The sequence below is a fragment of the Saccopteryx bilineata genome, chromosome 5 (genome assembly GCF_036850765.1).
Source record: "Saccopteryx bilineata isolate mSacBil1 chromosome 5, mSacBil1_pri_phased_curated, whole genome shotgun sequence".
In the NCBI taxonomy this organism is placed as follows: Eukaryota; Metazoa; Chordata; class Mammalia; order Chiroptera; family Emballonuridae; genus Saccopteryx; species Saccopteryx bilineata.
The window spans coordinates 18,229,051-18,256,876 of record NC_089494.1 but is presented as its reverse complement, the minus strand read 5'-3'; the positions used below and the strand labels follow the sequence as shown (position 1 = coordinate 18,256,876).

At 46.9% G+C, this 27,826-nt stretch overlaps 1 protein-coding gene across 6 annotated transcripts; it reads left to right on the top strand.

The window, feature by feature from the left end:
• The first annotated feature begins 17 nt into the window (after positions 1–17).
• STK36 (serine/threonine kinase 36) lies at positions 18–27,826 on the top strand. Of its 6 annotated transcripts, none has more exons than XM_066280321.1 (27): positions 18–91; positions 415–589; positions 1,294–1,434; positions 1,543–1,620; positions 3,779–3,909; positions 4,139–4,388; positions 5,990–6,083; positions 6,756–6,925; positions 7,090–7,277; positions 7,780–7,867; positions 9,961–10,104; positions 13,315–13,494; positions 15,893–15,993; positions 16,842–16,947; positions 17,405–17,555; positions 17,744–17,871; positions 18,798–18,902; positions 19,263–19,361; positions 19,854–19,942; positions 20,198–20,261; positions 20,433–20,543; positions 21,905–21,979; positions 22,811–22,991; positions 23,244–23,391; positions 23,606–23,753; positions 24,284–25,030; positions 26,401–27,823. In XM_066280321.1, exons 2-27 carry the CDS (start codon positions 506–508, stop codon positions 26,542–26,544), a joined length of 3,945 nt encoding a protein of 1,314 aa, XP_066136418.1. In that variant the 5' UTR covers positions 18–91; positions 415–505; the 3' UTR covers positions 26,545–27,823. The 6 variants fall into 6 exon arrangements, with proteins under 6 accessions (XP_066136418.1, XP_066136422.1, XP_066136421.1 ...); XM_066280325.1 differs by having other exon boundaries at positions 25–118; positions 15,896–15,993; positions 22,814–22,991; positions 26,401–27,824; XM_066280324.1 differs by having other exon boundaries at positions 25–118; positions 22,814–22,991; positions 26,401–27,824.

Genomic DNA, 27,826 nt, shown 5'->3' with positions numbered 1-27,826 from the left:
AGCCTAAAGGGGCGGGGCTGAAGGCCCGAGCCGGCCTCCCTCGGCCTGAGGAGCTTGAAGCTCCTAGGCTGGGGGTGAGGATGGAGCTCAGGTGTGTGAAGCTGGGATTTCTAAGAAGGTTGGCAGTGGCAAGAACTTGGGGAGGCTGGAAGGGGCAGTGTCGGTGGGAAAGGCCGGGTAGAGGGAGAGTGGTCGGTGGGCGAGGCTGGGTGCTGGGGGCGGAATTGGGTGGGGGAGGTTGGGATGGGGACTGGAGGAGGCTGAAAAGAGAGAGCTATAAGAGGCGCTCTATTTGCTCCAAGATCTCATCTTTTCATCCACTCCATCCTACCATGGTTTTGAGGCTTGGGTTACTATGAAAAAGAGGAAAAGGCAAGGCAGCTAACAGTAACCTTTCTTCCATTCCCGAACCAGGCTTCCCAGATGTGTGGAAGTGTCTTTAGAGCTGTAGCTCTTCATCACCATCACTACCTTCTTCCTTCTGAGGAATCCTGCAACCTCTGTCATGGAAAAGTACCACGTGTTGGAGATGATTGGAGAAGGCTCTTTTGGGAGGGTGTACAAGGGTCGGAGAAAATACAGTGCTCAGGTGGTGAACAAAGAGCGATATCTCTTGGGTGGGATTTTGCACCCCCAACTCCAGTAGGAAATGGGGCCAGAAGAGAAGCATTCATACCAATCTGTGTTTCTAAGGCACTGACTCCTTCGTACTTCTTATGGAGTGTGAGCTCTGAAATTAGGTTCAAATCCTGGCTCTACCTCTTTTTAGCCTTAGAACTATGGACAGGTTACTTAGTTAGCCCCTCTCTCTATGTCTCAGGTTCCTGGTCTGTAAAGATAAGTGTAGTATCTGATTGATGGGGTTTGAAGATTATATATAATGTCACACTGAATCACTTTGTACAGTGCTTGGCACCTAGTGAATAACAAATGAATAAATATTATCACTACCATTAATCTTTATCCCATGCAGAAAGAAATAAACCACCTGAATTCTATTCTCCATTTTTTCTTCCTTCCATTTCCCCTAAATCCCTCAATCTTGAGTTGTTTACCTGGATCAGAACACCTCTCCCAGGATCCACCGAAGGGATTTATCTGGCAGAGGCTGTTTCGTCCTAGGGCATGGGGGAGGGGAAGCCTGGGTAAGGCCAGGGTGTCATGGGGATAGTGGAGTGGGAGACTAGTAGGTATAAAGGAGAATTGCTCAATGTCAAGTCTCACTTCTGGAGTTCTGAGGCTAAAGTTCCACTAGTATGTTTAGGCCTTGACTCTTCATCTTACCACTGACAGGTGGTGGCCCTGAAGTTTATTCCAAAACTGGGACGGTCAGAGAAGGAGCTGAGGAATCTGCAACGAGAGATTGACATCATGCGGGGTCTGCGGCATCCCAACATCGTGCATATGCTCGACAGCTTTGAGACTGATAAAGAGGTGCATTTTGGCTAGGGGTCACCTCTCCCCAAGAATAGGGGTCCCAGGAATTTCCCATCCTCAATGCATAAAGCTGGGGCCATCATTGCCTTTGCCTTTGCCTTTCAGGTGGTGGTAGTGACAGACTACGCTGAGGGAGAGCTCTTTCAGATCCTGGAAGATGATGGTAAACTGCCCGAAGACCAGGTATGTTTCTAGCTTAAACTTCTTCCCACCCAGACTCTCTTCAGGTTAAGGATGGGTAGGGAAAGCTGAAGGCAATGATAGTTTCCATTTTGAGAATTCCTGAGAAGAATATTAATCTAGGTGCATATAGAGGCAGTGTGGTATGACAGTAAAGAATATCAGTCTTGGAGCCAATATTTCTGAATACAAAGTTTGTTTTGCCATTTCTCTAGCTAAATCCTCTTGGGCAAGTTACTTGAACTTCTGTGCTCAGTTTTCTATTTTTTTAAATTTGATATATATGGTTGCTCGCTTATATCAATAGTTTGGGTGTGGGAGACAGGCTGTAAGCAGGCAGGATTCTTATACCCTAAGGCTTAGTTTTTTTATTAAATTTATTTATTTATTTATTTTTTACAGAGACAGAGAGTGAGTCAGAGAGAGGGATAGACAGGGACAGACAGACAGGAACGGAGAGAGATGAGAAGCATCAATCATTAGTTTTTCATTGCGTGCTGCAACACCTTAGTTGTTCATTGATTGCTTTCTCATATGTGCCTTGACCGCGGGCCTTCAGCAGACCGAGTAACCCCTTGCTGGAGCCAGTGACCTTGGGTTCAAGCTGGTGGGCTTTTTCCTCAAACCAGATGAGCCCGCACTCAAGCTGGTGACCTCGGGGTCTTGAACCCGGGTCCTCTGCATCCCAGTTCGACGCTCTATCCACTGCGCCACCGCCTGGTCAGGCCAGTTTTCTATTTTTAATGGAATTAATAGTGTCTATCTCCTAAAGCTATTCTGAGGATTAATGAGTTAATTCATGTAAAATGCTTAAGAGTTCCTGAAACACAGTATTCAATGTAGTTAGCTATCATTAATGTTATTGGGCATCATTGGGGAAGAAGGGTCAGTATGGTGTTTCCAGAGAAGGCAGGAAAGGTATAAGGGTTGTGGTTAAGGCAAGATTTGCCACCAAGACATAGTGGTTAGCAGTGGGGTTTGGTTGAATACATTTTCCAGCTACACTTACTCTAGGAGTTTTTCTGGACTCTAGCATGTAGACCCTCCTCAGGACTTCCTATTGCAGCATTTTACTTTCTTATGAGCATTCATCATCATTGGTAAGTCATCATCTTATTTCTTAGTCTGTCTTGTGTTTTTGACTACTTCTCTTGAGAAAGGGATTTTGTGCCTGACCAGTGGTGGTGCAGTGGATAGAGCATTGACTAGAGATGCTGAAGTCCCAGGTTCAAAACTCTGAGCTTGCTGGCTTGAGTACGGGCTCATTTGGCTTGAGTGTGAGGTCACCAGCTTGAGCGTGGGATCATCAACATTATCCCATGGTCACTGGCTTGAAGTTTGCTGGCTTGAGCGAGGGATCACTGGCTCAGCTGGAGTCAACCCCCACCCCCCACCCCACCCCCTGGTTAAGGCACATATGAGAAGCAATCCATGAGCAAGTGAAAGTGCTACAACTATGAGTTGATACTTCTCATCTCTCTCCCTTCTTGTCTTTCTCACTGTCACTGTCTTGGAAAAAAAGAGAGAAAGGGATTTTGTCTTAGTAAAAGCTGATCTATACTGAATGCCTACTAAATGCCAGGCACCATTATGAGCATTACATTACTTTACATGCTTTAACTCAGTAGTCGGCAAACTCATTAGTCAGCAGAGCCAAATATCAACAGTACAATGATTGAAATTTCTTCTGAGAGCCAAATTTTTTAAACTTAAACTATATAGGTAGGTACATTCCTTATTGAGGTAACGCCCACACCTGTTATTTTTTGGAAGAGCCACACTCAAGGGGACAAAGAGCTGCATGTGGCTTGCGGGCCGCAGTTTGCTGACCAGGGCTTTAACTCATTTAATCATCAAAATAACCCTATGAAGTAGGAGGTATCATTATTGTCAGCTTATAGATGATGAATCTGAGAAGCACAAGATAACTTGCCCATCGTCATGCAGCTATGAGACTCAGTTAACTTTGAATAAGTGAATGGACAAATGAAAGAATGAATGAATAAGGGAGCAAGAACTGTAGAAGGTATCGTGTGAAGCTCTGGAAGAAAGGGAAGAAAGAAAAGATCACATCAGCTGTAGTTTTAAGGAGGAGTCTTTGGGCTCCTCAGCAGTCTCCTACTCGACTTCTCCTTTCTTCCTCCCGCACGACTGCCCTTAGGTTCAGGCCATTGCCGCCCAGTTGGTGTCGGCCCTGTATTATCTGCATTCCCACCGCATCCTTCATCGAGACATGAAGCCTCAGAACATCCTCCTTGCCAAGGGTGGTGGCATCAAGCTCTGTGACTTTGGGTAAGAGGCCTGATCCTCTGTCTCTGCTTCCAGTTCTGCAGGGAGTTTTAGACCCTTTGTTTGGCTTACATGGCTCTTGTTTTAGAATTGGAACTGGGACTCCTGCTGGGTCTTTTGGAAGGTTCTCTCTATTCAGGTTTGGGATAGCTCACACAATGAGAGGGAGTAGTGACCAGGTTGTTTTTATTGAATATGTTCTCTCTTTACATTTCCATTTAATCACCTGCAGATTTGCCCGGGCTATGAGCACTAACACAATGGTGCTGACATCCATCAAAGGCACACCGCTCTATATGTCCCCGGAACTGGTGGAAGAGCGACCATATGACCACACCGCAGACCTCTGGTCTGTGGGCTGCATATTGTATGAGCTGGCTGTAGGCACCCCTCCCTTCTATACCACGAGCATCTTTCAGCTGGTCAACCTCATTCTCAAGGACCCTGTGCGCTGGCCCCCAAGCATTAGTCCTTGCTTCAAGGTAATGCGTATAGAAAGGGAGATTACTTTTGCATTGGAAATCTCTCTCCCTCTGCCTCTATTCCCTTTTTCAAAATCCTTTTCCAGAGCTGGGCACAACATTGCAGTTACTGAATTAATGCAGGAGCTGGGCCAAACTGCCTCCCTTTTGTATTATAAGGCTTATTCTGGGAGGGGGTGCCGAACATGGGAATAGAACCTCCTCCTTAGGCCAGGCTATCTTTTATCACAGTGGAAAGTTGATTTCAAAACACCAGAGACAGATACTGGTCCTTTTACATATCCTTTATCCCACTTATTTCCTATCAAATGATACCTGGCTTTGCAAACACAGCTTTAAGTCCTCTTCATGGGAGAAGAAATATTCAGCTATCCCAATGGCCAGGGCTAGTGTGGCTAGCTTGGTTGTTAGAAATAGATGAGGTGGTGCCTGCTCCTTGCAGCCAAGTCTCAGTAGGCTTGAGGAAGGAGGGATTGAGGGAGGGAGGAAAAAGACTCTTTTAATCTTTCCTAGATCAAGATTTGGACTTTCAGTAGAATTTATTTATTTATTTATTATTTAAGTAAGAGGAGAGGAGATAGAGAGATGGACTCCTGCATGCGCCCCGGGACCAATGCTCTGCCCTGCCCATATGGGGCCCATGCTTGCAACTGAGCTATTTTTTAGCACCTGAGGCTGAGGCTCCACTGTACCATCCTCAGTGCCTGAGGCCGATGTGCTTGAACCAGTTGAGCCATGGCTGCGGGAGAAGAATGGGGGGTGGGAGAGAGGGAGGAGAGGAGAAGCAGATGGTCACTTTTCCTGTGTGCCCTGACCGGGAATTGAACCTGGGACATCCACATGCTGGGCCAACTGTCTACCACTGAGCCAACTGACCAGGGCTGGACTTTCAGTGGAATTTAAATGCAACTTTCTTGAGAGTGAAATTTCATAACTTTCCTTAGTTTTATCTAAGATGGAAAGAAACAGGTTTCTCCTCAACCTGTTTAGTTTGGGGAGGCCCAGGTAACTATCAAAAAAGAATTTAAACAAAAGAAACCTTAGCGGGTGATGTCCCTGTTTCAGACCCAGTTGAGGGTTTCCCCATGGAGACCTCATAATGATGTTCCCTTTTTAGAGGCAATCTTCCCATCTGAAGCCTTGTGAAAGATGTCTGTAAGTGCTTCAACCATAAACGCGTCTGTTTCTACCCAGCTGTGAACAAACTGCAGTGAAAGGGAGGGCAGAGTGAGCAGTCTGGGAGTCCTCCGAATGTTTGCTTTCTGAAGATGATTTCAAGGGTGACCTTCCTGTCTTTCTCTTAGTTTTTCTTCTCACTTCTTCACAAAGTTGGTGACATTGAGATTTCCATTTTTACTTCTGGGGTTCCAGAATGTCCATGAACAGGAATTGGGGCTCCCCAGAAGATGAGGCAATGAGTTTTGTCCATGATTTCAGCCAGGGAAATGAGGCCTCAGGATAGGTAGGGTTAAAGAGAGTGATCAAGACCAGCTGGTTTGCTGTAAGGTTAGACTCTGAGTCCTGGTTTGCAGGCTCTGCTGATTAGTTAGAAAGAACCTACCTGGGAGTGAAGGCTGATGGGGGATTTTTTCTCTCCACAGAACTTCTTGCAGGGACTGCTCACCAAGGACCCTCAGCAGCGCCTGTCCTGGCCAGACCTTTTACATCACCCCTTTATTGCTGGCCATGTCACCAGTGAGTCATTAGGGTTCCCAGGGCTTTGTACTTCCCTAGTGTCCTCCCCAATTTACCTACCTTTCCCCAACATCTAGATCCAAAATATCTTCTTGGCCCTGGCCGGTTGGCTCAGTGGTAGAGCGTTGGCCTGGCATGCGGGAGTCCCAGGTTCGATTCCCGGCCAGGACACACAGGAGAAGCGCCCATCTGCTTCTCCACCCCTCCCTCTCTCCTTCCTCTCTGTCTCTCTCTTCCCCTCCCGCAGCCAGGGCTCCAGTGGAGCAAAGTTGGCCCGGGTGCTGAGGATGGCTCTATGGCCTCTGCCTCAGGCACTAGAATGGCTCTGGTTGCAACAGAGCGATGCCCCAGATGGGCAGAGCATTGCCCCCTGGTGGGCATGCCGGGTGGATCCCGGTTGGGCGCATGCGGGAGTCTGTCTGACTGCCTCCCTGTTTCCAACTTCAGAAAAATACAAATACAAAAAAAATAATCTTCTTTACCTCACCACCTTGAACTTTCTTCTTAGCTCTTTGCCTAACCTTTGGCACCTCCCTTACAACCCCGTCGCTCTTGTTCACTTTATCATCATGGTCTTCCACAGAAGCCTGGAGATGCTGAAGTTGTCTCTGGCCAAGTAGACGTGGCGCAGCTCCAGTATGATCATACCTTCTCCCTCTTTCCTCCCGGTAGTAATGACCGAACCAGCAAGCCCAGATTTGGGCACCCCATTTACCAGTCGTCTACCTCCAGAACTTCAGGCCCTAAAGGACCAACAGGCCCATCGGCTGGCCCCCAAGGGCAATCAGTCTCGCATCTTGCGTCAGGCCTATAAACGCATGGCTGAGGAAGCCAAGCAGAAGGTACGTGGGAATACGTGAGGAGTGTGGGACACGACCTGGCTAGTGACGGGTTGTTGGGGAAGGAGGGTGACTTTCGAGGCCGGGGAAGGGGCCACAGTAGGATTTGTACTGCCCAGTGGCACCCAAATAGTTCTGATTCAGTGTCTCCTGTCTACTTCCTACAGAAACACCAGAACATAGGACCTGCCCTTGAGCAAGAGGACAGGACCATCAAGGTGGTTTCTGGCACTACCGCTCTGGCCAGATTAAGGGCCACTCCTCAGGAACCAGGCCTCTTAGCTGGGATCATGGCCTCGGAAATGAAGAGCAGCTGGGCTGATTGGGGGACTGGAGAGGCCCCCCCTGCATCTCGGTGAGGAGGGTAGAGCCAGGGATTTTAGGGTGAGGTATCTTGCCGATCTTCAGTTCTAGCCAAAGTAAATACAGTGTGGTCCCTGTCGGTAGCCACTGCCTAAATATGGACAGGGCCCTAGGAGTCAAGAGTCCTGGGTCTTTGAATTCTAATTCCTGATACTTTCCTGATTCATCAGAAACATGTGAACTTTCCTTTCTCTATGTTCCAGTTGTATCTTAACTGGAAGGGAAAGAATTGTATCAATACAAAAGGAAAGATTATTTGAATTGGGATCTGCAGGTGAACACGCCAAGGTATACTTGAGAGTAAGATCCAAAGTGGTAGGATGTGTGTGTAGTGGTCAGCCTATCCTGTTCTGGTCATATCTTAGAAGGTCTCCTCTATTCAGTCCTCCATGGATTTTTCTTCACTTCTATCCTGGACATAGAGGCAGGGACAAGTTAATGAACCTCAAACCTCACAGGTCTGCAATTCATCCTACTTCTGCTTCCTCTGGCAGGGAACACCGGATCACCCAGGATAGTGAACAAGCATTCCCAGAGCTGAGGCCAGAGGTGGGCACTGATGTAGTGGACCTAGAAAATGAGGTGAGCTCTAGGGGCTTTTCTTGCCCTCGTCACTGCCGTGGAATGTTGGTTCTGGGTAGGTGTTTTTCTAGAGCAGGGGTCCCCAAACTTTTTACACAGGGGGCCAATTCACTGTTCCCCAGACCATTGGAGGGCCGGACTATAAAAAGACTATGAACGAATGCCTATGCACACTGCACATACCTTATTTTAAAGTAAAAAAACAAAATGGGAACAAATACAATATTTAAAATAAAGAACAAGTAAATTTAAATCAACAAACTGACCAGAATTTCAATGGGAACTATGGGCCTGCTTTTGGCTAATGAGATGGTCAGTGTCCGGTTCCATATTTGTCACTGCTAGCCGTAACAAGTGATATGACGCGCTTCCGGAGCCGTGAGGTGTGTGTCCCACGTCACCGGAAGTAGTACTGTACGTGAGCGACGCCGTGCTTTGTGTCACTGACATACCACCAATGAAAGGGGTGCCCCTTCCGGAAGTGCAGCAGGGCCGGATAAATGGCTTTAGGGGGCCACATGCGGCCCGTGGGCCGTAGTTTGGGGACCCCTGTTCTAGAACAATGATTCTCAACCCTCCAAGTGTGAGCCCCCTGTGTGTTAAAAACTTTCTCATTTATAGACTTTTAATTGCACAGTTATCTGAACACATAATTATCAAAAAATTAGCATACATAGATAAAAATGTAAGTCCCTCTTGAGCATTCCCTAGGTCCTAGCGGTGTCTGCTGTTAACAGTTTTGTTTGTCCCCTTCCATACTTTCTGTACTTTTACATATACATACACGCACACAGAAATACATAGTTTGGTTGTTTTTACATTACTGAGATTGTACCGTATGAATTGCTTTGTATCTTGTTTATCTTACCATATTATCTGTTTCAGAGATCATTCTACATTTGAACATGTAGTTCTACTCAATCTTTTGGGGGTTTTTTAGACTTTGACTTTTTATTTTGAAATAATTTCAAACTTGAATAATTGTGAGAATATCACAAAGAATTTCTATATACTCTTTCATCCAGATTCACCAATTGTTAAAATTCTTCCAGTTTGCTTTATGATTCTCTCTCTCTATATGGGCATGTCAACTCTGAATCATTTTAGGATAAGTTGCAGATATGCCTTTATCCCTAAATACTTGAGTGCATATTTTCTTAGAACAAGGTCAATCACTTGCATTACCACATTACAATAATAGAAGTCAGAAATTTAACATTGATATTATTCTGTTACTTAATATACAGCCCATACTCAAATTTTGCCAATTGTTCCAGCAATGTTCTTTAGAGTAAAAAATTTTTTCCTGGGCTATGATCCAAATAATCTAATGCATTGCATTTAGTTGTCTCACTTCTTTATTTATTTTAAAATTTTATTTATTGATTTTACTAGGGTTGGGTGGGAGGGAACGAGAAGTAGTTGCTTCACTCTAGCTATTCATTGGTTACTTGTTGTATGTGCCTTGACCAGGCAAGCCCTGGGTTTTAAACCAGTGACCTCAGTGGTCCAGGTTAGCACTCTATCCACTGTGCCACCTCAGGCCAGGCTTAGCTCTTTAATCTCCTTTAATCTGAAACAGTTCCCAGCCTTTTTTTATTTTTGTCTTTCATGACTGGCAGTTTTGAGATACACAGGCTAGTTATTATGCAGAATATTCTTCAAATTGATATTTCCTCATGATTACATTTAAATTATACATTTTTGGTGGGAAGACTGCATAATTGAAGAGGCCCTCAGTGCAGCAGTCTTCTTAGTAACTTCTTAGTATTTCCTCATATGGATGTGCTGTGATTTAGTATTCCCTTACAAAAATGCTTTATAGCATTTTTTTTTTAAATTATAAGCCACACTGCAGTAGACATCTTTCTAGGTATCTCTTGATACACACATGCTAGTGTTCTCCAAGAGACTTTTTCAAGACCCCTCACATATTGCCAGTTATACTTTTTTAAACTGTTAGCTGGAAAAAATACATCTGTGCCAAAGGAGTTACTGGCTTCTTGCAGTTACTTTGTGATCCCCCAGATTGGGAGCCACTGCCCTCAGCCTTACACACTGCTCCTGACCTTTGCCTCTCCCCTGTGCCTCAGGAGCCAGACAGCGATGATGAGTGGCATCACCTGCTAGAGACAGCCGAGCCTGTGCCCATCAAGCTGAAGGCCCCTCTCACCCTGCTGTGCAATCCGGACTTCTGCCAACGCATTCAGAGTCAGCTGCTTGAGGCTGGAGGACAGGTAATAGGCAGAAAGATACTGTGGAGGAGATTTGAGATAATTTTTATAGATGAGACATTAAAAAACATTGATTGGCATAAGGAGAAAGATTGTTCCTTTTCAATTCTCTTTTAATCTATCTGCCTAATTCAAGGAATATGCTAACCTCTTTTAGTAAGAAAGAGCAGGCCTTGGGTTTCTCTTTCTGAAGGGAAAAGCGTCCATCTAGAGTAGGGATCAGCAAACTTTCTTCTTTTTTTTTTTTTTTTTTTTTACAGAGAGAGAGAGTCAGAGAGAGGGATAGACAGGGACAGACAGATAGGAACGGAGAGATGAGAAGCATCAATCATTAGTTTTTTGTTGCGCATTGCAACACCTTAGTTGTTTATATGATTCTCATATGTGCCTTGACCGTGGGCCTTCAGCAGACTGAGTAACCCCTTGCCCGAGCCAGCGACCTTGGGTCCAAGCTGGTGAGCTTTTGCTCAAACCAGATGAGCCCGTACTCAAGCTGGCAACCTTGGGGTCTTGAACCTGGGTCCTCAGCATCCTAGTCCGATGCTCTATCCACTACGCCACCACCTGGTCAGGCAGCAAACTTTTTGTTGGTAAATATTTGAGGCATTGTGGGCCATGAGGCACAAATGGAGGACAGTATGTAAGTACTACAATGAAAGAATACATATCTACAAAATTTTTACTAACAAAAAAAATACAACTGTAACAATTAAGTATACAATATTTTCTTTCTTTTTTTTAAACAACAGAAATTTATTTTCTCACAGTTCTAGAGGCTAGAAGTCCAAGATCAAGGTGCCAGCATGGTTGGTTTCTGGTGAGAGCTCTCTTACTGGTTTGCAGAAAGTCTACCTTGTTTGTGCTTTGTGCTCAATGACCTTTCCTAGGTGTATGCATGCCTGCATGTGTGCAGAGAGAGAGCTGCAGTATTTTCTAGTGCAGGTACTAACGAGAAGGATGAGATTGTTTTTTAGGGAGTAACATTTTGCTTAATTCATAGTTAGTGTTCTCATACAAAGCCTTCCCTTGCTTCTTGGAAACACTGTGATTTTCCTTCCTAAGAACTCACCAAAATATGTTGCCTGCATCTTTTCTGCTCTCTTTAAAGTCTGTTAATGATTTTTAGTACTCATACCGAGATGTGAAACCATCACCATAGTCCAGTTTTAGAACATTTTCATCACCCCCATAAAATCTCTCATGCCCATTTATATTTAATCATTATTCCTCTCCTCGGTCTCAGGCAACCATTCATCTGCTTAATAATTAATTTGTTTCATAGATTTGCCTTTTCTTAACATTACACATAAATAACAATCATACGATATGTGGTATTTATGTCTGGCTCCTTAGCATAATATTTTTGAAGAACATTACTTCATTCCTTTTTATTGCCAATTAGTATCCCATTATATGTGTACATACCACATTTTGTTTATCCATTCACCAGTTGGTGGACATTGGGGTTGTTTCCACTTTTTAGCTTTTATGAATAAAGCTACTATGAACAATCATGTGGAAATCTTTGTGGACCTGCTTTCATTTCATGTGGGTGGATTCTGAGGAGCGAAATTGCTGGGTCATATGATAAATTTATGTTTAACATTTTAAGAAACTGCAGAACTGTTTTCCAAAGTGACTACAGCGTTTTGCATTCCCTCAGCAATGTATGAGGGTCCCCATTTCTCTACATCCTTGCTAACATGTATTATTGTCAGTCTTTTTGATTATAGCCATTCTTTTAAATACTTTGATTGATTCCTATATGTCCCCTGGGCTGGGGAGTGAACCCACAACCTTGGCATTTGGGGATGATGCTCCAACCAACTGAGCTACCTGGCTAGGGCCTTTTGCTCATTTTTAAATTGGGTTGTTTGTCTCTCTGAGTTGTAAGAGTTCTATTCTGGATACACCACCTTTTTTCAGATATGTGATTTGCAAATGTTTTCTGCCAGCCTATGCTTTGTCTTTTTATTGTCATGAGTGTCTTGAAACACAAGTGTTTTAAATTTTGATGAAGTCCAATCGCCATATTTTCTCTTTGTAGATTATGCTTTTAGTGTTATATCTAAGTAATATTTTCCAAACCCCAAGTCTTGAAGATTTTTCTTCTGTTTTTTCTAAACACTTTCTAGTTTTAGCTCTGACATTAGTTCTCTGACGCATTTTGAATTAAATTTTGTATATAATGTGAAGTATACGTTGTGAAGGATCTATGTTCATCTTTTGCATGTGGGTGCATAATTGTCCCAGCACTATTTGTTGAAAAGACTCCTTTCTCCAGTGAATTGCCTTGGCATCTTGCACCTCTCTCTTGACACTTCCATGTTGTGCTGGATAACTTTTCAGTAGGGAAGGAGGTTACAAGCTCTGCCTCCAGGATAAGAAGTCCTAGGTTGGAATTCCACCTGAACTAATCTTTAGCTGTGTGATTATTGACTACTTACTTAACTTACCTAGAAGCATCAGTCTCCTCATTTATAACTATTTGTATTTATGTCAGAGGGTTACTATAAAACAAAAACAGGTTACTGTAAAGATTAGAGCAAATAAGTGAAATGATTTAGAACAACAAATAGCATGCCGTAAAGCATTGATGTAAATGTTATTTTTTTGTAAATGTTATTCTTTTAAAAATAATCTTTAAGAGACTAACCTTTTAAAAAATTAAATAAATAAAAATGTAATGTTTAAAAATATATATATACATATATACATATACGTATATGTATATGTATATGTATACGTATATGTATATAATATTGTCCTCAGCTTGCTGATTGTATAAAAGACAAGAGGTAGGAGGCTTGGATTTAGACTGTTTGTCAACCCCTGGTCTAGAGTTGAATAATACTGTTTTGTCTATCTGGAGTTGAATAACATTGTTTCATGTCCACTGCTTTTAATTTTCAGAAGTATATGTGAGTGTGTGTGTGTTTTGTTTTTAAGATGAAGGGCTGGAGAAGGGAGGGAGCAGATGGGAATGACATCGGGCCTGACACAGAGATACTGAGGGTCAGGTGACCTGACCAGCTATACTTTTCTTCCTTGGTTCAGCTTCCCTATTTCCTTCTTCTCTGGGCTTTTTAGACTCCCAAAGAAAGGAATGAGAACATCTGGTCTGATTTGCCAACTCCTTAGTGACACTAGATATCTGTGACTCTTCTTTTACCTCTGATAATACTGACTACTGCTTTTTCTCGTGTCACCCAGATCCTGAACGGCATGCTGGAGGGTGCTTCCCAAATCCTCCCCGCACTCCGGGTCCTGGGCAGTCTTCTGTCTAGCTGCAGGGACTCTGATGCCTTGTATTCCTTTTGCCGTGAGGCAGGGCTCCCGGGGCTGCTGCTTAGCCTACTCAGACACAGCCAGGAGGGCAGCAGTATCCAGCAGGTAAGCACTATGCAAGGAGCTTGTGAAGACTTCCAGGAGTGTCTTATTTTTCTCTTTTTCGAACTGTCATTTCTGTTTGGCTAAATTGCCTTTTACTTTCTCTCCTCCTCTTTTCTAGTCAGTAGACCATAAATTACAAACTCTAATGTCTTCTGAGACCACACGGATAATGTCAGTCAGTGAAGTGGACTATATGGGACTATGTGAATAGTAGGGATTAGATCAGCTGGAGATCTCATGCCCAGCCTAATGGTATATACCCTCTCCTCAGCTCCAGTCACTCGCCATGTGGGAATACAGGCCCCGTGTTGCCAGGTCTTCCACTTTTCCAAGAGAAGCTAGAAATCCAGATTTTTATCTGTAGTTTTCCAATATTTAGGGCATTATGCTTTGAAATGTTAAATCCTTGACTTTATTGACCCAATTTTACAGAGCATGGTATTTTTGTTTGTTTGTTTTTTACAGAGACAGAGAGAGAGTCAGAGAGAGGGATAGACAGGGACAGACAGACAGGAACAAAGAGAGATGAGAAGCATCAATCATTAGTTTTTCATTGTGCATTGCGACACCTTAGTTGTTCATTGATTGCTTTCTCATATGTGCCTTGACCATGGGGCTACAGCAGACTGAGTAACCCCTTGCTCGAGCCAGCGACCTTGGGTCCAAGCTGGTGAGCTTTTGCTCTAACCATATGAGCCCGCACTCAAGCTGGCGACCTTGGGGTCTCGAACCTAGGACCTCTGCATCCCAGTCCAACACTATATCCACTGTGCCACCGCCTGGTCAGGCTAGAGCATGGTATTGCATTTAAAAATTAACTGACTCATACACAGGCTCTAACCTGTAAATGGTCACAGAGACAATAGTGGAAGAGCTAAGACTGAGGCTAAATGTGTTTGGGGACAGACCTCTACTTCCCTTTGCTGTGTCCTGCTGTGCTAAGCTGAGAGAACAGAGTAAAGAGATGTTTAATGGGACCTAGGCACAGGCAGCAAAAATCTGCACTCACCTTATGAGTATTAATCTTGAGTGGTTTTTTTTTTTAAGATTTTATTTATTGATTGATTTGAGAAAGAGAGAGAAAGAGGGTGGGAGGAGGAGCAGAAAGCACCAGCTCATAGCATTTGCTTCTCATATGTGCCTTGACTGGACAAGCCAGGATTTCAAACCAGGGACCTCAGCATTCCAGGTTGATGTTTTATCCACTGTGCCACCTCAGGTCAGGTAAATATATATATATTTATATTTATATAAATAATATATATATATATATTTTTTTAGTGAGAGAGAGACAGAGAGAGGGACAGACAGACAGAAAGGGAGAGAGAGGAGAAACATCAATTCTTCGTAGCGACATCTTAGTTGTTCATTGATTGCTTTCTCCAATGTGCCTTGACTGGGGGGCTCCAGCCAAGCCAGTGACCTTGGGCTCAAGCCAGTGATCATGTCTGTGATCCTACTCTCAAGCTGGTGAGCCTGCACTCAAGCCAGATGAGCCTGCACTCAAGCCAGCGATCTCTAGGTTTTGAACCTGGGTCCTCTGCATCGCAGGCTGATGCTCTATCCATTGCATCACTGCCTGATCAAGCAGTCAGGCCAGGTGAATATTTTTTACTTTTTTGTTTTACTTAGAAATAGAGGAAGGGAGAGAGAGAGGGAGGAGAGAGATGAGAAGCATCAACTCATAGTTGCTTTAGTTGTTCATTGATTGCTTCTCGTATGTGCCTTGATTGGGGATTGGACCTCAGGCTCGAGCTGAGCCAGCAACCTTGGGCTCAAGCTAGCAACCTCTAGGCTCAAGCCAGAGACCTTGGGAATCATGTTGATTATCCCGTGCTCAAGCAGCTGACTTCAGGGTTTTGAACCTGAGACCTCAGTATTCCTGGTTGATGCTCTACCCACTGCACCACCAACAGTCAGGCTAATCTTGAGGGTTTTAAAGAAATTTAGAAAAGAATTTGAATTATTTTCAAAAAAAGAACCATCTGGTCAGGTGGCTCAGTGGGTAAAGCATTAACCTGGCGTGCTAGATGTCACGGGTTCGACCCCCAGTCAGGGCATAAACGAGAGGCAATCAATGAATATGTGACTAGATGGAACAACTAAGTGAAATGACAAGTTGATGCTTCTCTCTCCCTCTCTCTCTTTCTTCATTTCTCAAATCAATGGACAATTTAAAAAAAGAACTTCTTAAACTCCAAAATGCTGTTCAGGCCAAACAAGACATTTTCAAACTATTTATAGCCCATTGGGATCTCCTCTCTCTGTCCAGACACTCTCTTCCCCCTACTCCTTACTGCTGGTGAACCTGACTGGTTATCTGACACCTTTTTTACTACTTTTTCTATTCTTTGTCTCTATCCCTTGCCTTGCCCTTACTCTCTGTCCTCTTCCCCAGCAGCAAAGTTGGTATGGGACCTTCTTACGGGACCTGATGGCCGTGATTCAGGCCTACTTTGCCTGCACCTTTAATCTGGAGAGGAGCCAGACAGGTGACAGGTGGGATGAGACACAGTTTTGCTCTGTTGGCCAGTTTGGCTTCCATTTCTTTTTTGTTTCTTTGTTTTGTTTGTTTTGTATTTTTTCTGAAGTGAGAAGCGGGGAGGCAGAGAGACAGACTCCTGCATGGCCCCACTGGGATCCACCCAGCACACCCACCAGGGGGCGATGCTCGGCACATCTGGGGAATTGCTTTGTTTCCACTGGAGCCATTCTAGTGCCTGAGGTGGAGCCGTCCTCAGCGCCCAGGCCAACTTTGCTCCAATGGAGCCTTGGCTGCGGGAGGGGAAGAGAGAGACAGAGAGGAAGGAGGGGAGGGGTGGAGAAGCAGATGGGCGCTTCACCTGTGTGCCCTGGCCAGGAATCGAACCCGGGACTCCTGCATGCCAGGCCGACGCTCTACCACTGAGCCAACCAGCCAGGGTGGCTTCTATTTCTATCCTCGTTCTTCCTTTCTCCATTAGGAAGAGGCTAAAGGAGGAGAAGCCATGATTTGTGACAGGTTTAGAGATTAGCTGACCAACCCCTTAGAGTCCAGCTGGACCTCTTATGGGCCCAGAGACACCTCCAAGTTTGCTCCAAGACTTTTGGGTTTTAAAGGTCAGCAGTCACCATACACTAAATGAAAGGATCAAGATGGGGATAACATAGAGAAATGGCAGTGAGAAAGGCTCAGAGGGTGTACAGTATATGTGAGACTGTGTGTGCTTAGCAGGGAAGAGAGGAGGCAGCACTGTGATGTGTTCCTTTGCTGAGCTTCTCCTACTTGCCCAGAACTGACCCATTCACTATATCTGGGCTTTTGGTAGAAAGATGAGAAAAAAAACATGTGCTTATTTTTCCCCCAGCCTACAGGTATTTCAGGAAGCTTCCAGCCTCTTTCTGGACCTGTTGGGGAAACTACTGGCCCAACCAGATTACTCTGAGCAGACTTTGCAGACGGATAGCCTTACGGTAATCTGTTCCCATTTCCAGATTTCTGTCTCTCCTGACCTTCCCTGTGTTTCCCCCACCCCCTTTCTTATGACTAGATAGGGTTAGATCAGGCAGCATGGGGAGTGGCCTGGGGAGTCAGGGATAGATACCCACCTCCTGAGATTTTGAATCAGAGGAATGGGTTGGGAGGGACCCAGGAATCCCCAGCAATTCTTAAAGATCACACTTTGAGAAACATAGGGAGCAGCTGATCAGAGAGAACAAGGACTGACACCTAACATGCCTGTCCTTGAAATACAAAGATGCAAAGGCAGTTATAATGCATCTTTGGTGTGAGGAATACTTAGAAGTAGATAGCTAGTTCCCCTGGGTTTTCCTCCTCCTTTCTCAGGTTCTCTGGGAATTCTTGCTTCTTACCCTAAGCCTAGTCAGTTTTCTGATGCCCTGATATTAACCCTGCCCTTGTCTCCCTTAGTGCTTTACTGTTCTGTGTGAAGCCATGGATGGGAACGGCCGCACCATCTCCAAAGCCTTTTACTCCAGTCTGCTGACTACAAAGCGAGTTGTGTTGGACGGGCTCCTTCATGGCTTGACCACTCTGCAGCTCCCTTTGCACAGCCCCCCAGGTAACCGGAGTGGAAAGGGGAGGTTCTCTGAACTGACTCATTGAGTAGGTTCGACTCTGCTTTCTCCCACTATCACCTAGACACCTAGACACAGTACCTGGCACTGAGGGGGTGCCCAGTAAGCTCTGTGGCCTGAAAGAAGGAAAGAGAGAAGCAGCTAGGCTCCATCCTGTATTCTTTGTCCACAGGAGCCCCTCAAGTGAGCCAGCCAGTGCGGAAGCAGAGTGAGGACCTGCCCGGAGCCGTCTCCTCGGCGCTGGCGGCCATATGCATCGCTCCTCTGGGGCTGCCTGGCTGCTGGGAAGCCAAGGAGCAGGTTGAGCTGCAGTTTCTTGTTCCTCTCATGCCTGTTGCCAGAGATGGGGAGGCTGGGTCCAGCTTCTCAGAAAGGCAGAAAAATAAGCTTGTATGCCTCCCCTGACTCTATACGTCTAGAAACAGATGATCCCACTGGGCCTCTTGTAGAACATCGTGTAGCCAGAGTCCCAGAGGCCTTGGTTAGAGTGCTCAGTGACAAACTGCCCATGTGCCAAAGGGTACTGATCTGAAGCTACCAGTGATGCTTCTTTTTTTTTTTTTTTTTTTTTTTGGTATTTTTCTGAAGCTGGAAACGGGGAGAGACAGTCAGACAGACTCCCGCATGTGCCCGACTGGGATCCACCCGGCACGCCCACCAGGGGCGACGCTCTGCCCACCAGGGGGCGATGTTGTGGCCCTCCGGGTCATCGCTCTGCCAGGACCAGAGCCACTCCAGTGCCGGGGCAGAGGCCAAGGAGCCATCCCCAGTGCCCTGGCCATCTTTGCTCCAATGGAGCCTTGGCTGCGGGAGGGAAAGAGAGAGACAGAGAGGAAGGGGGGGTGGAGAAGCAAATGGGCGCTTCTCCTATGTGCCCTGGCCAGGAATCGAACCCGGGTCCCCTGCACGCCAGGCCGACACTCTACCGCTGAGCCAACCGGCCAGGGCCAGTGATGCTTCTTAAAGGGCTCAGGATTTTAGATTTCCTGCTCCCATCTGGCTAGCAACACTTTGCTCCGTACCCGCCTGCCCTGGGGCTAAACCATCCTGAGACTTCTGGTTCTCTATTGGCCTTGAGATTGGAAGTGGAATGGGGTCTGAGGTTCCTGATGAACCTGGGGAAGAGTCACTAGTAAGGGTTTAAGAGTTCTAATTACTTGGATATATGAGAGGAATGGGATTGGAATAATAGGAATGAGATTGAGTCTTCATGAATGTCCCTATAGATCTCTCGGCATTTGGCAAATCAGCTCTCTGAAGACAATGACCAACTGAGGCCAGCCCTCCTTTCTGGTCTGCAGCATCCCATCCTGTGCCTACACCTTCTTAAGGTACTGCCTGCCCATAACTCTTCTCTTGGCCCTTCAGATTTCTTTTTAATGCCCAGGACAGGGAGAGAGAGAGAGGCAGACAGGGACACTTGAGATGAGAGATCCCTTTGCAGGACCCCCTTCTGCTTTTAAATCTTTTCAGCTGAGATGGCCCCACTGTTAGCCTGTCTTCACCAGAACTGAGTGAGAAGTATCACTATCTCACTGTCTTACAGCAAGAGGCAGAAATGGCCCAAACTTCTTGACACCCCCAAGGGTAGATAGCAGATCTGTTGAGAAGCTAACCTGCTTTCAGCTGAGCCTTCCGGTCTAGCCCAGGTGCTGCTCTGCTCACTGACAGACTCCTCCCCACTCCCTTAGGTTCTCTACTCCTGCTGCCATGTGAGTGAGCACCTGTGCCGTCTTCTAGGGCAAGAGTCCCTGGCCTTGGAGTCGCTGTTGATGTTGGCCCAGGGGAAGGTAGGCCAGCAACACAGGTGGGCATCTCATGGTGGCCCCTACCATCTCAAGCAGAGGTTGCTCTGATATCTTTTTTTTTTTTTTTTTTTTTTTTTTTTTTTTTTTTTGTATTTTTCTGAAGTTGGAAACGGGGAGGCAGTCAGACAAACTCCCGCATGCGCCCGACCGGGATCCACCCGGCATGCCCACCAGGGGGTGATACTCGACACATCTGGGGCATTGCTCTGTTGCAACCAGAGCTGGTCTAGCGCCTGAGGCAGAGGCCACAGAGCCATCCTCAGCGCTCGGGCCAACTTTGCTCCAATGGAGCCTTGGCTGTGGGAGGGGAAGAGAGAGACAGAGAGGAAGGAGAGGGGGAGGGGTGGAGAAGCAGATGGGTGCTTTTCCTGTGTGCCCTGGCTGGGAATCGAACCTGGGACTCCTGCACGCCAGGCCGACGCTCTACCACTGAGCCAACCGGCCAGGGCCTGATATCTTAACTTTCCTTGGTAGATAAGTGTAGTGGATTGGGAAGAGTCTACTGAAGTGGCAGTCTACCTCCTCTCCCTCCTTGTCCTTCGGCTCCAAGATCTGCCTTCTGGGTGAGTCATAAAGTAGGGTCTCTCCACTGAAATCTTCTTCCCACAGAGCTTACCCTGACATAGAGCACCCTGTCTTTAGGAAGGATTGGGGTAGAGAGGGTGAAGGTTTCTCTACAAAGAACGGACCTGGATTCCCACCAACTTTGTGACGTGGAGCTGGACATGCAGCCTAGGTGTAGTGCTGCCCAAGGGAGAGGGAAGGCCACTCGCTAGTCTCCTCTCACATTGCTGCATCCCTGCTGTATCTTATTCCAGAATGGAGAAGCTAGGCAGTGCGATTACTACGCTCTTTACCCATTCACACGTCGTCTCTCTTGTGGTAAGTTTTCAACCTTTATTTTCCTCCCGTTTACCTATAATCCAACCTTTTTGGGAACGGGATTTATTCCCTTTGTAACTGTTTATGCAGCATTCTTCTGGTCTAGTACAGAGACCTAAATCCTCTCTGCTTGTGCTAAATTCCATTTCTTCTCCTCTTCTAACTCTCCAGAGTGCAGCGGCCTGTCTGCTGGGACAGCTTGGCCAGCAAGGGGTGACCTTTGACCTCCAGCCTTTGGAGTGGATCACTGCAGCCACACATGCCCTGTCTGCCCCTGCTGAGGTGAGTTCTGCCAGGGAATGCATAGATATGTTTTCTCTGAGTCAGACAAGGATGACATGCAGGGAGAAAAGACAAACTGGAGCCAGCCTCGAGTAAACTAAGAAGTGGTAAAGGAATCAAGGAATCTTCTGTTCCCTTCTGCCCCCAGACTGGTCAGGGCTTCAGATCTGTTGTTAACACTCTGGACTTCTAAAGACGGAGGGAGGCATCATTTTTCTCATGGACTTTGTCACTTGCCTACTAAAGGATCTCTCTTCTAGGCTCTCTCTTTTCCTGTCCATTTTCTTCACTGCCCCCAGAATGAGCTTTCAATAAAGGAAAATCTGCTCATTTGTTCACCCAGTAATTACTTAACACATAAATATATTTAGCCAATTTTTCACTCAGTCATACCTTTGGGTGTATTGCGAAGCATCTGGAAGCTCCAAGTATAGGTTTTTCTGTTTCTGGTTGAAGATCTTGTTGAGTTTTGGGGGAGATTTATCGGTATCGCTTCCTACCCCGCCATTACTCTGACGTCATCTCCCCAACACATAAATATGTAGTGCGTACCAGACACTATCCTGTACTCTGAGAATACAGCAGTGAATAAAAGAGATAAAAATCTTGCCTGTGTGGAGCTTGTTGTATAAGTTCTCAGTGGCTTCCCACTACTTATGGGATAAAGTCCAAATTTGTTAGCAGGCTATTGTAAGTTCATATGTCACCTCTAGGCTCTATAATCCTGCTAAACCAAAAGGGTTACCATTTCCAAAATTCACTATGGTCTTTCATGACCTGCCTTTATATATGCTGTGGCCTCCATTTGTAATGTTCTCCCTTCCTGCCTTCTTCTTTTGCCTGCCTTTTAAACTTTTAATGTCATCAGTTTCCTACCTCCAGGAGGCAGTGTTAGGCATCCCCATCCCAACCTCTTAGAAAGTATCTTCCTAAACTATACTTGTTTCTGTGTTTGCTTACTCTACCAGATTGTGTATCTATTTCTTTTTTATTGATTTGAGAGAAAGAGAAAGAGGAAGGGGCAGAGAGAGAGAGAGAAACATTGATTTATTGTTCCACTTATTCATGCATTTATTGTTTGGTTTTTATATGTGTCCTGACCAGGGGTTGAACGAAAAACCTTGGGATATCAGAATGATGCTCTAATCAACTGAGCTACCCAACCAGGACCAGACTGTGTATCTTTAGGACAGAGGTAGTCATTGACTGAATAGGCAGGAACCAAGACTCCTCAGTTCAGAGCTCTCGCCACAACGCCAGGCTGAAGAGCTCTTTCTGCCTGACCAGGAGTTGGTGCCCAGGCCTGTGCGGCCACCGCAGCCCTCTCAGGGATCTGCGCTCTTCCTGCCTCCCTCCTGCAGGTCCGCTTGACTCCACCAGATGGCTCTGGGTTCTATGACGGTCTACTCATCCTTCTGTTGCAGCTCCTCACCCAGGTACAGTTTAGGCTGCATCTTAGGGTGGATGGGAAGTAAGGAGAGAGAAACTGGGCATTGTAGGGAGCCATTGCACATAAGGAATGAAAAAGCAGTCCACAAACTACTGTGCTCATGACGGCTGTAGAGAGGGCCTACGTGCCTTCAGTATGGACCCTTTAAAGCAGAGGTCTCAAACTCGCAGCTGCGGGCCGCATGCGGCCCGCCCACCAATTTTGTGCGGGCGCGCAGACTGGCCCGCAGATTAATCCACGAAGTTTGATTAGTCTGCGGGCCGCACAAAATTGGTGGGCGGGCCGCATGGCAACGAGTTTGAGATCCCTGCTTTAAAGGGACTCATTCAGATGCATTCTTGGGATTCAGTAGAGAGAAAATTGTAATTCCCTGGTTTCCAGCAGACATACACATGGGTTGAGAGGGCAGAGGGTTAAGATGTGGTAACAAAGGGAACTAAGAGAACAGGGAAATGCTAGCTGGGAAAACAGAAGGGATTATTTCTGGGGCTCCCTTTCCTCATAGGTCAGGGACAGGAGTGAAAAAAAGGCATTTTGACTCCTAACTTTGATCTCTCTACTCTCCCTCTTTCCCTCTTTTTTTTTTAATACTCAAAATCTGTTTAGTAATTAATTTCACATGTTCATTCTCCAAACATTTATTAAGTACCTAATTTTTGCAAAGCACCCAGAAATGTGCCACAGCGTAATTAGTATGTCCTCAAAGAACTCTTCATTCTGAATTTCAAAATATCTGAATTTATTCAACAAATATTTTGGGATAGGCCTTTCTACTGCATACTAGGAACCCACCCACCCCTTTCAATTTTGTCTCCAGCAGGGGAGGCCTAGCCTGATACGAGACGTAGTGAGCTCAGAGCTGTGGACCGCCCTGTGGCACCGCTTCTCCATGGCTCTGAGGCTCCCCGAGGAGGTGCCCACCCAGGAAGAGGAGCTGTCGCTGTCCAGCCCACGTGGCTCAAGCTCAGAGCCAGACTGGACGCTGATCTCGCCCCAAGGTAGCTTTTCATCTGCATGGCCTCCTTTGTGGGGCCAGTGTACTGATCACTCTTCAGGAGGGAAAGCTTGAAATTGAGTTAGCCATGGAAATTGCTGCTGCTGCTGCCAGCAGAGAGGATGGCGGGTTATATGCTGAAATCGCTCAGGGGTGGGGAAGGCACTGAACAGGTGGGAGCCCTGGGAGCCGTGGGGAAGCAGGAGCATCTGGGCTTCTTGTCTGCCCCATGGGTCTTCGTTCTCGGTGTTCCCAGGCGTGGCAGCCCTGCTGACCCTGGCCGTGGTCACCTTCACCCAGGAGCCCCAGTTATGCCTGAGCCACCTGTCTCAGCGTGGAAGCATCCTCATGTCCACCCTGAAGCATCTGCTCTCCCCCACCTTCCTGCAGCAGCTGGGCCAGGCGTGAGTGTGAGCTAGAGGAGGGAGCCCGGAAGATCCAGAGAGGCTGCAGGGGGGCAAGGCGGGCAGGCAGGAGAGAAGTAACCAGCAGCTTGAGCTGTCAGGCGGGAAGTGCTATGCTGACCCTGGGGAAGGAGAGCTGGGCGGGGCCATTGGAGAGGGGGAATTAGAAAGGGTGGGTGAGCAAGACTAAGGAAATCCATCCTGCCCTCCGTAGGCCTCACGGGGTGGAGTTTCTCCCCAGCGTGGTGCTCTCTGTCTGCCAGCTCCTCTGCTTCCCCTTTGCCCTGGATGTGGATGCTGACCTCCTCGGGGCTGTCCTGACTGACCTCACGAACTCAGAAGTCACAGCCCACCTGCTGCAGGTACCTGGAGGCATGGGGTGGGAGGGGAGATGGCTAGCCCTCTCGTGCGCTCTTCAGTCACTTCCCACAGCTCCGGGCCACCCCTCGGCCCCTGTAAGGGTGCAACACTTGGTTTGATCTGAGAGTTGGAGTGGAGAAAGCATGCAGGCCTGAACAGAGGCATGTGGCTGGAGCTGGGGCTGGTGCCCCCACCAGTCCATTATCTGGATTCTGGGGAGCTTAGTGGGGAGAATGTCCCAGTCTAGGTCCTGGAGACTCGGCTTCTCTGCCAGGAATCACTTCTCTGGCAATTCTTGCCTTTAAACAGCGGGTCTTTGTCAAGCAGAGCAAGGATGAACTTGGAAAGGACCTGTTCCCTTGGGTCCACCTGTGTCTCCTGTGGAGTGCTGTGGGTCAGCTCTCGCAGTCTGTGGTATTTCTCACCACAGCTTGGCTTTTCCAAGATTTGGGGCTGCTCCTAGCTGTCAGGCTGTGTGTGTCCTCCCTGTCCCTGACTGCTTCTGTCTGCTCCCCTGTCCCCCTTCTCTTAGGTCTGCTGCCACCATCTTCCGCTGCCACAGGTTGAGCTGCCTGTCAGTCTCCTCACTCACCTGGCCCTCATGGACGCCGCCCATCTCAACCAGTTTGTGAACACAGTGACTGCCTCCCCTAGAACCATCATCTCCTTCCTCTCAGTTGCCCTTCTAGGTGACCAGCCATTGCTGACCTCTGACCTCCTTTCTCTGTTGGCCCACACAGCCCGGGTTCTGTCTCCCAGTCACCTGCCCTTTATCCAAGAACTCCTGGCTGGCTCCGATGAATCCTATCGGCCCCTGCACAGTCTCTTGGGCCACCCCGAGAATTCTGTGCGGGCCCGCACTTATGGGCTCCTGGGACACTTGCTCCAACACAGCATGGGTCTGCGTGGGGCCCTGCAGAGCCAGGCTGGACTGTTCAGCCTTCTGCTGGTGGGGCTTGGAGACAAGGACCCTGCTGTGCGGCGCGGTGCCAGCTTTGCCGTGGGTAATGCAGCCTACCAAGCTGGTCCCCTGGGACCTGCCCTGGCAGCTGCAGTGCCCCGTATGACCCAGCTGCTTGGAGATCCTCAGGCTGGTATCCGGCGCAATGCTGTGTCAGCTCTGGGCAACTTGGGGCCTGAGGGCTTGGGCGAAGAGCTACTACAGTGTCAGGTTCCCCACCGGCTCCTGGAGATGGCGTGTGGAGATCCGCAGCCACACGTGAAGGAGGCCGCCCTCATTGCCCTTCGGAGCCTCCGCCAGGAGCCCTGTATCCATCAGGTACACCCCAGGGGACTTAGGAACCACAATGATAGTGTTGTATTTCACAACAGTTTTCTGAGATAGTTTTTAAGGAATTGTGACGTCCAGAAACCCAGGTTTCTCCCTCCCTGGAGCAGGAAACCCAGGCAGTGTCTTGGAGATTGTTTTGTCTCTCATCTCTCACCACAGAGGAGAAGGGACCTGGAAGAGGGCCCCATTGGGCTGGGGAATGCCTGGGGTCTCAAGGACCACTGTCTCTTCTAGAGGCTACATGAGAGGGAGGGAGAGGGAGGGTTGGCAGTTCTGAGGTATAGGGTAGTTTCATTCTGGGGACCATGAAGCTATTATCTTTCTTTAGCACTTACCATCTCAAAACCACCATGCTAACTAAGCATTTTACCTTTATTATCCGGCTTAAGCTAGTATATTCCTCATTTTACAGGCTTTGAAACTGAGGCACAAAGAATTTAATAACCAGTCCAAATTATAAAGCTAGTATGTAGTATTGGACTTTTTTTTTTTTTTTTACAGAGGCAGAGATAGACAGGGACAGACAGACAGGAACGGAGAGATGAGAAGCATCAATCATCAGTTTCTCGTTGCGCGTTGCGACTTCTTAGTTGTTCATTGATTGCTTTCTCACATGTGCCTTGACCGTGGGCCTTCAGCAGACCGAGTAACCCCCTGCTGGAGCCAGCGACCTTGGGTCCAAGCTGGTGATTTCTTTGCTCAAGCCAGATGAGCCCGCGCTCAAGCTGGCGACCTCGGGGTCTCGAACCTGGGTCCTTCCGCATCCCAGTCCAACGCTCTATCCACTGCGCCACCACCTGGTCAGGCAGTATTGGACTTTTGAAGTTAAGAGTCTGAGTCTAGAGCCCATCCTCTTAACCATTGCATTATTCTGTCTTTTTGGCTCAATTTTCCGTGTATAAACAACCCAGTGAAATCGCACATCTACTGCTGTGGCCAGATAGCTCAGTTGGTTAAAGCACCATCCTGAAGCTCAGTTCGATACCTGGTTAGGGTGCATACAAGAACAAATTGATGTTCCTCTCTCACTCTCTCTTTCTTTCTCTCTTGCTAAAATCAATAAATAAAAAATTAAAAAACTATACATATACCTATGATAAGGCTAAACCTCCAAATTATAATAACTCAGTATGGTAGCATTTGTTACGATGGTGATGATACATAGTGTAGGATTTTTTGAGAATGCAAGTAGACCTCTGGCCCTGATGATTCCTGTCTCTAAGGTTTCTCCTTTCCCACACAGTTTATTTTGAGTCCCCATGAACCCATTTTCTTTTTCTCCTTTTCTGGAGTAGGAATTGCTAGACCAAACGAGAGTCCGCTGCATGTTGTTTTCTGTCCTCTGCTCTCTCCCACAGGTGCTGGTGTCCCTGGGTGCCAGTGAGAAACTAGCTCTGCTCTCTCTGGGGAGTCAAGTGCCGCCACACAGCAGTCCCAGGCCTGCCTCTGCCAAACACTGCAGGAAACTCATTGACCTCCTGAAGCCAGCGCCCAGCACGTGATCCCAGATTTCTGGGGTCCAGCCTCCAACCTTCATGTCCCACCGTTGCCAACTCTTCCTTTTTCTACTCTGCAAGCCACCGAGTCCACCGAGAGCCGAAGAGATTAAAAAGAGAGATAAGCTGCTAACTCAACTGATTTGAGAATGAGAAATGAGAAAAGATTTATGTGTAAAGCCCCTCCCCCAATTCAGGATCATTTTAACAAGTAAACTTCATTGTTATTGGTGCCAGAGAAGATTCCTTCCTTCTGTACATCCAGGGGTCTTTTTTCCAACACTGCCTTGAATCCCAGGAGCATGCCTCCCAGACCTTAGGGAGACACCTTCTACCTAAGAGATCTCTTCCTTTCTGGAGGTCCTATGATCCTCCCAACAGGGTCTGGGTTTAGGCATACTGGCCTAAGGACAGTGATGAAGACAGAGCCCGTCAGCTCTCGGCTTGGGGATAAAGGCCCTCAGTCCCTGTTGTGGAGGGTTCCTCAGCCCGCAGCCAACATTCCTATCCATGGGAGGGGGTACGAGTGCATCCCTTTATCTTTTTTTGTAATCTGTTTGTAAACTCTTGTAATAAAAGGTGTGCCTCACCCTACTTTGAGCTGCCAGAGTGAGGGGTTGGGAGGGTCAGCCCTTTAGCTTCTGTGTGGTGCTGGAAGCCCTAGTGTCCTGTGCTCACAAAATCCTGGTTTGGGAGCTTATTTATATCTTTTCCTGCCTTACAGCTTACTTCATCCCAAATGAGCTCCATGTGGACTTCCAAACCCAGGCCAGTGCAGCTGAAATAGGAAAGGATAGGATTAAACAGATATAAATTGGATTGCTTTGAAATCTCAGGCTTAGTGGCTAGTTTTACTATGTGGTGGAGTTTTAGTGTATAGGGAAGCCAAGCCGCTTTAGTAGGGTAGCTGCTGAGGGAGACTGCGCAGTGTACCAGAAGGGTGTTTGGGAGACTCCTCATTAGTTGGAATCGTAGTCCACCTGGAAACATTCTGGAAAGCTGAAAGCTTGACTCACTGGATGGCCTGAGATAAGTTTCTCGGGCCCTCCTTTCTCCATCCATAAAATGCGAGAGTACTTTTGGTCCTCCCTTAAATTCCAATTGTTATTAAAATGAAAGATATTTCCTTATTTGTATGAGGAATTTTATTTAGACCTCATCCTCATTGCCCACTCATTGTGTTTATATTTTAGCAAAAGTAACATTTTTCCATAATTTCCTCCTATCCAGATTATTTTGATCGATTCCACATATGTTCACTGAGTCCTTTTGTTGTAATGTTCCACTG

Bases quoted from the DNA above. Each gene is read 5' to 3' on its own strand.
- STK36 (XM_066280321.1), top strand. From the start codon at position 506: ATGGAAAAGTACCACGTGTTGGAGATGATTGGAGAAGGCTCTTTTGGG. The intron at 3,910-4,138 runs GTAAGAGGCCTG...AATCACCTGCAG, and splicing joins ATCAAGCTCTGTGACTTTGG to ATTTGCCCGGGCTATGAGCA. The intron at 7,278-7,779 runs GTGAGGAGGGTA...TTCCTCTGGCAG, and splicing joins GAGGCCCCCCCTGCATCTCG to GGAACACCGGATCACCCAGG.